General features: G+C 37.3%; 1 protein-coding gene across 1 annotated transcript in view; it reads right to left on the bottom strand.

The window, feature by feature from the left end:
* Nucleotides 1-14,302, bottom strand: part of HEATR5B (HEAT repeat containing 5B) — a 54,537-nt gene that overhangs the window by 14,629 nt on the left and 25,606 nt on the right. Inside the window, exons 17-26 of the mRNA XM_015815995.2 lie at nt 13,642-13,832; nt 11,263-11,422; nt 9,947-10,136; nt 7,817-7,986; nt 6,803-6,947; nt 6,070-6,309; nt 4,414-4,665; nt 2,190-2,371; nt 940-1,008; nt 361-540 (exon numbers count right to left, since the gene is read on the bottom strand). Of these exons, the coding sequence (XP_015671481.1) occupies nt 361-540; nt 940-1,008; nt 2,190-2,371; nt 4,414-4,665; nt 6,070-6,309; nt 6,803-6,947; nt 7,817-7,986; nt 9,947-10,136; nt 11,263-11,422; nt 13,642-13,832 (1,779 nt within the window). The remainder of the gene's footprint in view (nt 1-360; nt 541-939; nt 1,009-2,189; nt 2,372-4,413; nt 4,666-6,069; nt 6,310-6,802; nt 6,948-7,816; nt 7,987-9,946; nt 10,137-11,262; nt 11,423-13,641; nt 13,833-14,302) is intronic.

Below are 14,302 nucleotides of genomic sequence, written 5' to 3'. Positions count from 1 at the left end.
TATTTCACAGTGTTATCCAACTTTATGGAACAGACTCATAACTGGAATTAAGTACTGCCAGCAAGAAGAGAATTGATAGTGATTTCTTTCTCCCCCATTCTGCCAGTGAAAATACTCAGCTAGGCTGAAAATCTTCCAAGTATCACTCAAGTAATTGTTTTATGCTTAAAACCTAAAAAAGAAGGATGTTGCTTGTAATAGGAGCAAGCAAGTTAATTGGCTAATTTTGGCTACATTTCTATGTTATGAGATCAAGAGAGGTACAGCAGGGAACTACAGAGTATTTGCGCTGAATGCATCCTTCAGTACACAGGAAAGCTAGAATAACTAATTGCTAGATTGTAATTGCTAAACATTTACCTCTGCCCAGGCTTTGAGTACTGCCAGTTTTTCCATCGTAGTGGCACTCTCCCTATACAGCTGGCTGGAAGACCCTTTTCCTGTTTGTACTTTGTCCAAAGAAGAGACAAGAAGGTGGTGAACACGACGGAGGTCATTAAGGTCACTTACTACGCCACTTCCAATCCAAGCACTGCATACCTAAATGAAAGAATGGATCCAATAACATATCAGTTCAAAGCTCATCTCAGCAAAAGAGACAAAGGCTGATACAAAAGAAACGAGAAGAAATTTTCAAATTAATACAAGTAATTATCCCCTGCCTTTTGAAAAAGCAGAAAGAATACCTCTCATATCAAAATGGGGAAATCTCTATGCACATATCTATTTAAAGATAGTTAAATAGAACTATGATACAGATGATCAGAAAAATTAAAGAGAAGAGTTGCTTTCTCAGTATAATGTTCTAAGAAAGACACTGAAACAATATTTATACTATATATTTTTAGAGTTACATGTCAAATTTGCCGTCCATTTCTCTCTCATTTCCAGATATTGCCTTTTGAATTTTTGAAATTGCAATAATGCTTTTCTTTGTACCTGGCAAGCTTTTGCAGTTATATCTGAAGGGGTATCCTGGGAGAAAGCCGGTCTTAAAGCAGCCCCAACCTAAAGAAGAAAGCAAGCAAAATATTTCATATTTCAGCAACCGAAATTGGAATTCCTATATTCTATGTTAATTATTTCATCTATTAGTGTCATTTTCATGGAGAAACAACATCCAATTTTAGAAGCATACAGATCCATAAAGTAATGAGTTAATGGTGTCAGTCAAAAAGGAAGTGAGCTTGAATGGATCTAGTCAGGTTTATTAACATCTTAGGTCAGGGGTGTCAAACTGCCAGCCTGCCGGCCGGCCGCATCACACCCAGCCCATTGCTGGCAATGGGAAAAAAGTTCTAATACGTCACGCGACATCACGTGACTTCGCGAGTTTAACATATCTGTCTTAGGTGATTAAAGAAAGAGCTACTGTAATGACAGGATGGAAAGAGCAAGATTGCTATTTGATACAGCTCTAGAATAACAGATATTCTTCTATAGGCTCTTTTAAGTTCAAATAAGTATTCACAGGAAACAAAAGATATGAATGAATAATTCACACTATATATTTTAGAATGTAATTATCTTAAATTTGTAGGAGTCTAGAGCATCAACTCGCAACCTTCATATGAAGTACTACTTTGTAACTGAAATCTTCTGTGTATAATGGAAAACAGCAATCACTATATGCCCCCTGAAAGTATTAATGGATCCTTGCAATATAATTAATTACATTAATTTTGAACACTTGACATTTTATAATGCAATATAACAACTCTGAATATGGTCAAAATCTCATCAAATTGCCAAATGTCATAGAATTTTACTGCTCTAACTTAAAACCTCATGAGATTTTCCTATATTTCTTCAAACGAATGTATGAGTTAATGGTGTTTTTCTGAGACACACAATATAGTCCGCATGCAGTACCCTCACACAGCAAAACAAAACAAGCAAAATCACATTCATTTTAACTGATGAACTTTGGGAAATTAGGGAATACTTTTTCTTGGAGTAATCCAACATTTTATGAGGAAATGCCTGACCTTGATTTTAGAGTCAATCCTCATAAAATGAGATCAAGAGCAAAGACTCTGTCAGAACTCCATGTCTGTATACAGACCACTGTTATCCAAAAAGCATTAGTATATGCATTCAAAACTCCGACACAAGCAATACTGGGATGAAAGGCATAGCTTTTTCCATCTGATTTTTAAACTGGCATATAAAACCCAAAATTATCTTACATTAGCTTGATACTGTTCTAGAATTACGTGGCCTGGAAACTCTGGCTCAGGAACCGCTGCAAATTTCTTGATAATGTCTTCAAGTGTTTGGAGACCAGCCATTCGCAGTTGATTGCTGTGGTCAGTTGCAGCCATAAATGCCATGCGAATAAGGTCTGAGAGATGAAGCACTAGAAGGTCATCTGAAAATAAAAACCAGAAAAGGACTTATTTCAAAAGCCACCCACAATTGGCCGGCTTTGATTTAAAAAAATGTAAGTTGCGCATTTACTCCAGTTTCAGCAAAGCCAAGCCTCCCACCCCCACCCCCCCTAAAACCTGAGCAAAAATATTGTTTCAAATGCCAAGACTTCTCTTGTATTCTTTTCAAGACAGGAATTTTAAAAAAATAATGACACATGAGTTCATCTCATGTTCTGCAAAAATCTAAACTATATTTAGCGAGCTCATAGTGTCTATTATTCACAGAAGAGCATGTGATCCTTTCTGAGATTCAAGCCATTGGTTAATTTGGTTAAGGCAACAATGCACAGTATTTTTGAAACAAAGGCTTAATTCAGATTATAAAACAGACCTATTCGAAGAGTACAAAGATGAGAAACACAGCCTACAATCATGGCTTTCTTTGCATTTAGCATCTTTTAAAACTTTACCTTATATCAACATTAAATTGGATGTGCAAAAACTATGAGAGATGAAATGCATTTTTATGGACTTTCAAAAGACTGAATCCCTATACAGAATTCGTGTGTTATAATGATGATGATTTATTTTATTGGAAATTGCTTCCCGGGAACATCAGCAAAATTTATATGGCATCAGCTATGAGAACATAAGGCATCTTCTGTTAAGGAAAAAAATCACTATTGGATGTAAATAAATTGCCCCACTTAACACGCAGTCTCTAAAATCTCTAACAAAAATAATATTCAGTGTTTTATAAGATACAGTATATCACAGAAATATCTGAACATTTTTTTTAAGTATAGTGTCCCAACTTTTAAGCACATTGGTCATTCAGATGATTCTGAAAAGCTCACAATGGTAGCCTGCAGAAAATGACTTGTTCCATCTTTGTACCACCACTTTCATCTTCTTTACATTTAAGATTTCTCAATTGAATTAACTATATTTTGCGTTATACCTGGCTGAGGAAACTATGATGAGTAGCTTTACAATAAACCACGGTCTGAGATATATTTAAAAGGTGAAGGAAAGAAGGAGGGAATGATATAAGAACAGTATTCAAAAGTGAACATCAGAATATTAAGGAGCAAAACATAATTTAAAATTTCTTCTTTCATCCAAATTTCAGCTATAGAAAAATAAATCTAAATAGGCAGCACATATTTTGATAAGCAATTTAAAATCTAGAACAGACATGTCAAACACAAGGCCCGGGGGCCGCATGCGGCCCGCGAAGTGGTTTCATGCAGCCCGCGAAGCCATCCTGGAAACAGTGAGGGAACGGCCCCCACTGCCTTGGCCCTGGCCCAGGCCGGCCAGGAGCCAATGTACAATTTTGTGGTGGCCATCTATGCTGAAACGCATTCAATCTTAGCTACACAAGGCCGTCTGGAAACAGCGAGGAACCAGCCCCCGCCACTTCGGCCCCGGTCCCTGGGTGCATGCTGGGGAGGTGTCACCCTTTGTGAGGAATGAAGAAATGCACCATCGCCTGGAAGTGGCCAGCAAATGGCCCTTGCGTACTTCACATATCCGGCTTGATGGGCTCCAGTGGAGGGGTTTCAGCAGGCAGTGAGGCTCTCCAGTGGACCATGCCTTGGCACTTGCCCCGGTCCCACCCCCTTCTGCCAGAGACCCTCAGATCTGTCCCACTCCTGCCCAGGCCCCCGCAGGCCCCCTTGACACGAACGATGTAGAGCTGGCCATGCCCACCCAATAGGCCACACCCACCCTGGCCACACACCCCCGCCCCCCCGAGGGCAACTGCAATGCTGATGTGGCCCTCAATGAAATTGGGTTTGACACCCCTGATCTAGAAGACAAAAAACCTGCAAGCAAACACACTTGTAGTGAATCTCTGATGCATTTTGCTATATTATGTCAAATCATATAGCCTATAATATATTTTGAAATATAATATGGCTCCAACAATCTTTCGTCAAAGCAAAAAGAATATCTGATTACTCATTCATGATATTTCAAAGTGGCTAAGAAACAAATTCAAGAAAAATGAAAAGGAAAAAAGGCACTTCCTTACTTTTAGGATCTCTAAGTTTGGCAGAACGGGCTAGAGCTAGATCGAAGTGGGCTTTATTTGCATGTTCACAGAGCATGATAATTCGACACAGACAGTCTGCGGCAAATACTCGAGTAGCCCAGCGAGGAGCCACAGAAGGCTTTGATTTGTCTTCTTCACCCAGTGTAGTAAACATTATATCATCGTCCATTTCATCCTTCTTCTCCAAATCTTCATCTTTTTCACCTCCTAATGGAGCTGTAGTTGTCATATCTGTATACGGCAAGAGATGTATTACTGGTACAAAATATTTAGGACTGAGGCCTGAATAAAATGTCCAAGATTAGTTATTAAAATAATATCATATAAAACGGTGGAAGAACAGCGTTGTTTTCATCCAGTGAAAAGACAAGACAGCGTTCGCAATTGGAATGCCATCGCAAAGGCAGCTTTATTTCCGATCATTACCCCACCTAATGGTCCCATCTGAAATTAATAGCTCATATGAACCTTCATGTGAAATGCAAGTAATTTCAGGTATTGCAATTTCATAATTGCAGTTTTGCCTTTAAATAGCCTGTTTCTCAGGAAACTGTGGTAAAGTTGTCAAGAATGTAGGCAACATGTTAACATTTCTACCAAGAAAACAATGACACATAAAGGAGAAAAAAAGAAGATTGAATTTCACTTCCCAGATATTGCCACTTAAAAACCCTGCCTTATGTTTTGATCCATTTAAGCCATCTGAACCATTCAAACACTACATTTGCAGTACAATGTACACAATGTATACGTTGTACACAATGTATAAAAAGAAAAATCAAGCAACTATATCTCAGTTACAAATGAAAGCAACTCAGAACAAAATAACATTTTGAAAAATCAGAAAATTCGTCTTTAAGGGAGAGAAATTAAAGAAAAGAAAGTATATGGCCAATTTGTTAAACTGTCACCCTTTTAATAATTAAATAAAGATAAGCATTTTAATGTTTTACAAACCTTAGCTTCTTGTATTATGTTGCAATGAAATGCTTCAAAATATGCCTAAATCACTGAAATTATGAGTTCAGTTATCTATTTGTGGAAAACACAATTAACATTTAAATCCATTTCATAGATGTACCATTAAAAGTCAGGAAAATATATGAATGGATTATTGATTGAGCTCACCTGCTTACAACCTAATTTTATAGCTAAATTTCAAATAATATGGTTTTAATATTTAGGCAGTTATAGCACAAAACTTAAAAATCACAGAACTTTTAGAGGGCCATCTCTACAAATACGCACCTTCTCCTTTATCTCATTCAAAACATTAATTTAAAAAATTCTTTAAAAAGCCACACTTATGAAGGGATATATTAAGCCCGATTGCACAAGCCAAAGCACAAAAACCATTCAAAGCTTTTTCCACTGCTTCATCTGTTGTCTGAGGAAATATTTATCAGCTGTCCAGAGCCCATTGGAATTAGGTGGCCCATAAATTCAAATAAATAAATAAAAAGATTTTGGTTTATCATAGATGACCTTTTAATAATTTTTACAAAGATTTGCCGAAGACACAACAGATTGCAAACTGAATAGTTCTTTTACAGTAAACAAAGAACCTCTATAGAAAGAGGAGACAACAAATAATGTTTTCTTCATTCATTTACCAAGTCATTTTCAGATTCTTACCACTGGATGCTGCGAGGACATCCTTACATAACATTAGCCAGTGAGAGAGCTTTTCCACTGCCAGAGATGAAAGCATATGGCCCAAAGTGTCATGAATATCAGAACACAATTTCCGATCAGTCTCACGATCTAACATTCCAAAAAGAACTCCTTCAAGTCCTGTTTCTGTTATATTAATTCCTTGACGTCTGCCATGACTATCTCTCCGGGAGCCAAATCCTAGGGCAAAAGGATTAATATCTGCAAAACATATATTAAGTGGTACAACATCTGAGATTTTTCTAGTGAATTATTTAACTTCATGTGCAATCATAATAGTTAATACAATGCCTACAACTAAGGAAACAAGAATAATTGTGACATTACAGTACCATAGGTCTTCAATGTGTATAAAAACCTGCTAAAACCACAGCAAGATTTCATCTAGATTTGCAGTCAGACTGAATTAATCAGATATTCAATTCGTCTTTCCATATCTTAGGAAGCACCCTTCAATGTTACACAAAACAGTTAATTTAAAATGCAGAGGATAAAACTGCTATTCATCTCTGCAGGCCTAGGCTCAGCAAATGCCTTTCTCCAGCCAATCAAGAGAAAACTACTAACAATCTATCAACCTGTGAAAGGAGAGAATGTTCATATTATTCGCAGAATTTTGAGAGAGAAAAATGTAGCTGAAAAACAAAAACAGGAAACCTATTTAAGAAGTTCCACTGTTTGGTCCGATACTTACTTGTCCCGTTATTCTCTTTCTCTCCAGTATTCTTTGCTAAGCTCATGGCATATTCACATACTTCTGCTGCTTCTCTTTGGGCAAGCTGCCTCAAACATGCCACTGCAGCCCTACGTAGAAGCAGATGGGAGCTGCATAGGTGAACCTATAATCATCAAAAAGCAGCCGAAAGGACTTGGTTACTTCAAAATGTTTGTACTTCTACAGATTAATGCCAATCAGTTATTACGTAAGACCATTTCAATCTGTGTTTCTCAATCTTGGCAACTTTAAGATTCATGGACTTCAACTCAGTTTATGACAAAGCCAAATATAATTTTTAAACAGAGATGTTAAATATCTTTCTTCCAATATTTAAATCTTCTACTTTTACGTAACATAGCAACCTCCTGATCTTTCTTCACAGAAAGAAACAATATGCAGAGTGTCTAATTATTCTGCAAGGAACTCTTTTTGAACAATTATTAATTTATTAACAATTATTCCAAAAGTCTTTGTGTTTTTGCCGTTTCAGCAAAGTGTAACAAAAGAATTAGTTTCATAAAAGGTTCAAAAGTATACCATACTGCGTCTCATCTTCATTCAGAGGATAAAAGCATTTTAAGAATCTGCAAAATCTAAATGTCTACCTCAGACTTTTCTAATGCACTCAAAAACTTACAAATTAACAGGAAGATCTATAGTTTATATATTTTATTACAAAGATAGAAAGTACATTTTATACATGCTTGTGACAAGCAGTGATCTGACAATGTTGGTATCATTGTGAGCATTGTGGGACACTATTTTGGGATACTTCTGCTGACTGCCAGTGCTAAGTTTGGCAGTTTGATTCTCACCGGCTCAAGTTTGACTCAGCCTTCCATCCTTCTGAAATCGGTAAAATGAGGACCCAGATTGTTGAGGGTAATATGCTGACTCTGTAAACCACTTAGAGGGGGCTGTAAAGCACTGTGAAGCAGTATATAAGTCTAAGTGCTATTGCTATTGCTAGCAAGGACAAAATATACTTACACAAAGACTGGGAACAAGACTGGAAAGGTTAACATGTCGTGGTGCAAACATGTGAAGTTGCTGGAGACAGGAAATGGCAGCTGCTTGAACAAGAGAGTCAGAATGATCTTGTGTAATTGCACATCCCACCAGACATGAGGAACGGATGGTAGAAATAGTAGCTCCATTACCTATCAAAATTAACATTTTTAAATCAACTTTTATAAATTGTGAAATGAAAGACAGCCAAATGAATATCTTGCAATTTAATACCCAAGAAAAGTACAATCCTTTAAGGCAGGGGTCCCCAATCCCCGGGCCATGGACCAGTACCAGGCTGTGGCATGCCAGCAACTGGTCCGCACAAACAAGGAAAGCCCCATCCACAGGATGCAGGCAGCAGACAAAACCACGCCCCCTCCTGTCCATGGAAAAACCTCTCTCCGCATAACTGGTCCCTGGTGCCCGAAAGTTTGGGGACCTCTGCTTTAAGGAAATAAAAGGACTCAACTTAGGATATTCACCACATAATAAATTTTTGAACATTTTCTCCCACTATCAGAAATCTATAAGATGTCTATTATTATATGTTTAAGTTCCTATAGTGTTGAAGATCTATCTATTCTTTTGGATTTTTTCTATATATTATGGATAAATTTTATTTCGTTCCTTTTCCTGCCAACCTATCTACTAATGAATACTAGAGAACTTGTGACCTTTGGGCTCATTATTTCAGAGATATTTCCTTATCTAAAGAGAGAAATAGAATGACCACCGGAAGGGAGGGAAAGCAGTGAGAGTGGGAGCAACTTCTGACTTCTGTCAGGAAGCATTGGAAATCACAATCAAATGACTTGGCTTACTACGACAATATAGCACCATAGCAGCTTTTAATGAAGCAGCCTCAAATTTGTCAAATTTCAATCTCATGGGAGTCAAGATCCTGGATTTTGGATGCATTCTGTAAGTTATCCCATTTGAGGTATGTTAATTAAAAAACTATTACACTCTGAGGCACCATTTCCCAAACTGAAGGTTACAAACAATCAGGCATATGAGTGTTAGGGTGTATAAATATGTTTATACAGTTTTACTTCCAGTGTAATGTTTTAATCATTTCACTGTACACCATATTAAGATGCAGCTTATGCAAAACAGTCTAACAGTATCTTAAATAATAAACTGAGCTGCAAAAGAAAGGAACTGAACTCTATAATATAATTTCTGAGGGGTATTATCCTTAAGACACATTTCAGATGGTATGAAACCTTAAAGAAAAATCTCTGATTAAATATTATTGAAAGATCAAGATGAATTCTCAGAATTTTGCTCAGAAAATGACCAGGACCTGAGGCAGTTCAAGAATCACTAGTATGGTTGTATCATAAAACCAGCCTAGAAACAACTGCATCTACATGCAATTACAGTTAGATAATCTGGATTGAAGAGCCAGTTTGGTGTAGTGGTTAAAGTATCAGGCTAGAAATCAGGAGACAGTGAGTTATAGTCCCACCGTAGGCACAAAGCAGCTGGATGATCTTGGGCTAGGCATTTTTCCCAGCCCTAGAAAAAAGGCAATGTCAAACCACTTCTGAAAAACCTGGCTAAGTAAACTGCAAGGACTTGTCTAAGAATCAGATGTTCTTAGATATAATAATGTTAACTATATAGTACACATAACATAGAATAAGAGTAGAGTAAAAAGAAGAAAAACAGAATAAAAATAGTAAACTTGCCTCTCACTTTGGATTTAAAGCCCAAAAAGTGTCTTGGAACAAACATTTGTTTGGCACCTCCTCACTCCTAGAATCATAATAACCACCTGGGGTCAAGAAAGTACCTGTTGGGAGTTTAAGAAGGTGCCAACAGTGTGGAAACATATGTCTGAGAATGATTGTAGGTGCACTGTCAGTACCTTTTTAACTTAAACACCTATTTTCCAGGGATCATGCTTCTACCATGCAATCTCAGGAAAATTAGTAGCTTTGTTAAGGATGTGCCAAGAAGAGAAGCACACATGCTCACGTCTGCTTTGAAGAACCTTTTTTGGTTTTGGATCCAAAGCACTGTACCTTTGTATTAAATCACATGCAATGTAATATGCATAAAACTGTAGGAAAGGTCCAATGCTTTTATTGTTTTCATACTAACCTTGAAGCTCAGGACCGACAGTAGTTATTATAGCACCTAGACATCGACCCAAACATTGGTGAACTTCTGTATGGGAGGGAGGCACTGTCAGAAGTAAGGTAAGGACCAAAGATAGGGTAGGCTCCACATAGCCACGATACATTGGTCCGCTGGAATCCACTATCAGAGCAAGTGAATGGAGAGACCATGTCTAGAAGAAGAATGAATAATTTAATCATATGCTTTCATCTGAATTAGGATCCTTAAAAGGCTACAGCTATAGGTAGTCCTCTACTTACAACCACTCCATTTAGTGATCTTTCGAAGGTACAACGGCACTGGAAAAAAGTGACTTCTGACTTTTTTTTCTCACTCACAACCATTGCAGCATCCCCAGGATCACATGATCAAAATTCACTTGGCAACTGGCATGTATTTATGATGGTAGCACTGTCCTGGGGTCATGTGATCACCATTTGTAACCTTCCCAGCTGGCTTCCGGCAAGCAAAATCAATTGGGGAAGCCGAATTTGCTTAACAACTGTATGATTCGCTTAACAACAGCAGTGATTTGCTAAGAACTGTGGCAAAAATGAGGCACAAACTCATTTAACCACTGCCCCACTTAGCAACAGAAATTTTGGGCTCAACTGTGGTCCTAAGTCGAGGATATCTGTATAACAAATGGATTCTCAAATTGTATACTAACATCATTAACATCTCTCTCTAGATTGGGAACTGTACAGGAACTGCCTACTATAATAATAATTAAAGAAACGTAAATGTCCCTATGCCTCACAAAACAAGAGCAAGCAGACTAACAAATATAATTTATGATTTCTAGCCGACAGTTCTCTAACATACACGTAATAATTTTTTTTAATTCAGCTGTTTACAAAAAGGATAATGAATAAAGATTTAAATAATAATAATAATAATAATAATAATAATAATAATAATAATAATAATAATATGTTAAAATATTTTATTACAATAAGAGTCATGCTAACTTTAATGAGTGCATTCGCTGAAGCAAGTTTGCAGAAAACCAAAAAAGTCATGTTTCTTAAATGAATAGCAGAGAGACTATTCACTTGTGTGAAGTCCAAAGCATATCTGAATATTTTTCAAAGCACAAATATTATATTCCTATCATCTATGTTCATATAATGTATATCAGTCATGTCAAACTCACGACGTCACGTGACATCGCGCAACGTATCGGGACGGTTTTGCCATTGCCGGCAATGAGGTGGGTGCGGCTTCCGGATGATGCGTCCAGCCTGCGGGCCGGCAGTTTGACCCCCCTGATGTATATGAATGCATATTAATTTTACCTGAACTTCGGGAGAGGTTCCATCTTGTGCTAGCGCTAACAGAATGCTGACACTGGTTTTCAAATGCTGCCCAGAACCTATTCCACCAACATAGCGATGCAGACACCCAAGGGCCAAAGAGTGGCCAGTTCTTGAAACAACATCTCTAGCAGATTTCAACCTGCCAATATTTATTTTTTTTAAAAAATCATTAAATCCATTATTTTAAACAAAATTTTATAATTAAATTGTTAAAACCTGTCTATACTTCTAAATAACTCCATTTCCCCATTAAAAACATACTTTTAAAAATTCCAACAATATTAGAAAATTAATGTAGGATAGTAGCAATTGGGTCTAAGCTTTTGTCTTCATTATTATCTTCATGATTATCTTCAGGGTTATCTTCCTGATATTTGAAATATAAAGCATTTATGAATAATTCACTAAGTAAATGAATCGAATAAAAACTGAATCAGAAAAATGTTCTGAATTTTTCCCTCTTTCTTGCTCTCACTTCTTCCTTCATTTTTTTCACATACATAAAAATGTTCCATATTGTAGTGTTAAACCTAACAAATGTTATAATCATTTAAATCATTTAAATCATTTTTCTACAACCATGAACTGATATAAATAAATACAATTAAAAGAATTGTAACTCTGGAACCACAAACCCTCTCTTTAAATTGATTTTCTTCCTCTGACTCCACACGATTCCAAACTTTTAGAATACTTAGAACCCAAAGCCAGTCAAGTTATCTCGACGCCAAAATTAGCCATGTACACACTCCCTTTCGGGCAGAAAACAAATGAAATAAACTGGCATTTTTGTATTCTTTTTCAAAGTAAGATCCACTGAACTGAAAAGTATTTACACCTTCTGAATTTGTTTGGGGTTATGTGGCGATAATCTTGGAAGAAAGCAGCTTTGTCTAAGGTGCTCAAGCTGTGCTAAGATATCTCTTGTACCAAGGCACCTGCCCTGCCTACTGCCAGAGGGGCTGTAACTTCTCTTCATTGAATAATGTCTGCTTTCAAACACTGCTTGACACACCACATTTGCATCTGAGTCCATAATTCAAGCAACAAGGGCTTTTAGTCAAGGAATTGTAATGGGAGGAGGGCTGGATCTCATTTACTATTCCTTCCTAATCCACTTCCGAGCAGTCACTCGGCCTCTACTACCTCAGGATCCAGAACCACAGCCTTGCCAGTTGCCACTCATCCTCCTAAATTCTATCCCTAAATGGCAGTAGTGGGTGAGAGAAGGGGGACAAAAACTGCATAGCATCATAGCAAGCTTCCCTTGGCACAAAGGCCACACTTCTTTTTAACCAACAAACTAAGGAAGTAATACTGATCAACTTCATTTATGTGCATTCTTACAGCCGATTTTTTTCAGTTATAGTTTATTCAGCCAAAATTATTGTGATATTATTGTTATAAACAGTTTGTGTATTAACAGTTTTGAATATTCACAACTGTTACATGTAGACAACATTTGGGCATACAAATAAAAGATCTTCACATATTCACATTTTGGCTTCCATTTTATTTCTTTATGCGTGTACAAAATGCAGATGGGCTTTTACATATCTGCAAAGCATGTCTTTCTTTTTCAGAATAGAGTTAGATTGTCTGCATAGTATATTTGTTACTTTTTCTCACTTGGTTATAACAGATCTTGCTGGATCAGCCTGACTGCAAGGTTCTGAGTGGCTATCTTTTGGTATCTGGCTGCTTTCTTCTCTAGAGCAAATTAGTTGGCTGGTGATGAAGAATGTTGCCTTCATCATGCCAAATGTCTCATGCTAGTTTCTTAATTTTACATGATTTTCAGTGTCATAAGAACCTCTTAATTGGGTTTAATATGGCTGCTGGAGAGTGCTTATGGCTTGCTCCAATGGGATTGGGCTGAGGTAGTATTTTTTTTTTTTTGGGAAGCCTTAGAACAGGGGTCTTCAAACTTGGCCCTTTTATGACTTGAGGACTTCAACTCCCAGAATTCATCAGCCAGGCACGCTCGCTGAGGAGTTCTGGGAGTTGAAGTCCACAAGCAATAAAAGGGCCAGGTTTGAAGACTCCCTGCCTTAGAATAAACTACTAATGATAGAAGCTGGTATTGCTCTTGCAAGCAGGAAGAACACAGCCTCTCTTGGCTGAGGAAAATGAGCACAGACTCCAGAATCTAACTACTCGTTATTCATGGTTTCATTATTCATGGTTTTATGAATGGTTTGGAACAGAACCACTACCAATAATAAGAGTCATATATAGTTTATATATTTTTCATATGTTGTACAAAAGAAGACAATTTTAAAGAATAAACAAACAAGCCCAAACAGAAGTAGTATTTAGCACAGTCCTTGTTTTACTTAAGGTAAAATTACAACATACTTATCAAAGCTGTACTGAGCCATCCTGGCAATGAAAGTTGCTTCCCCAACCACCTGTGCCATTCTGCCCAGAGCTTCTCCTGCAGCACATCTCAAGATAGGATTCGGGTTGTCAAGTGCTCCCATTACAAGAGTCAAAGCAGACTTGCGGACTTCTTCTGGTCCTAAGGTACTTTTGTTCTCAGCCAAGCCCTTTTACAAAAGGTAATACTTTAAAACATTATCTAGAGTGTCTTTAAGGCAGTCATTGATTATTTTAAGAAAATACATTTATGAATGTGCTCTGATATACTCGATTTTCAGCATCTTACAATTTATAAAAGTATCATTGTGTGTTCACTTTGCAATCCACCTTTCTACCCAAAGGGGACTCAAGTCAAGTAACAATAAAACCATTGTTTAAAGTGTGATAAAATTATTAAAATCACTGTGTGCTAATTAAACTAAAAAGGCCTAGCTCAGGGGTCTTCAAACTTGGCCCTTTTATTGACTTGTGGACTTCAACTCCCAGAATTCCTCAGCCAGGGTGCCTGGCTAAGGAATTCTGGGAGTTGAAGTCCACAAGTCATAAAAGGGCCAAGTTTGAAGACCCATGGCCTAGCTGAAGCAACAAGTCTCTTACTAAAAACCAACAGAGCAGGAAAAGCTCCTAAGAGTCCATT

This window comes from Protobothrops mucrosquamatus, unplaced genomic scaffold (assembly GCF_001527695.2).
Source record: "Protobothrops mucrosquamatus isolate PMUCROS unplaced genomic scaffold, P.Mucros_1.0 scaffold393, whole genome shotgun sequence".
NCBI lineage: Eukaryota > Metazoa > Chordata > Lepidosauria > Squamata > Viperidae > Protobothrops > Protobothrops mucrosquamatus.
The sequence above is the reverse complement of the archived record's forward strand: the minus strand, read 5'-3'. Positions and strand labels throughout refer to the sequence as shown.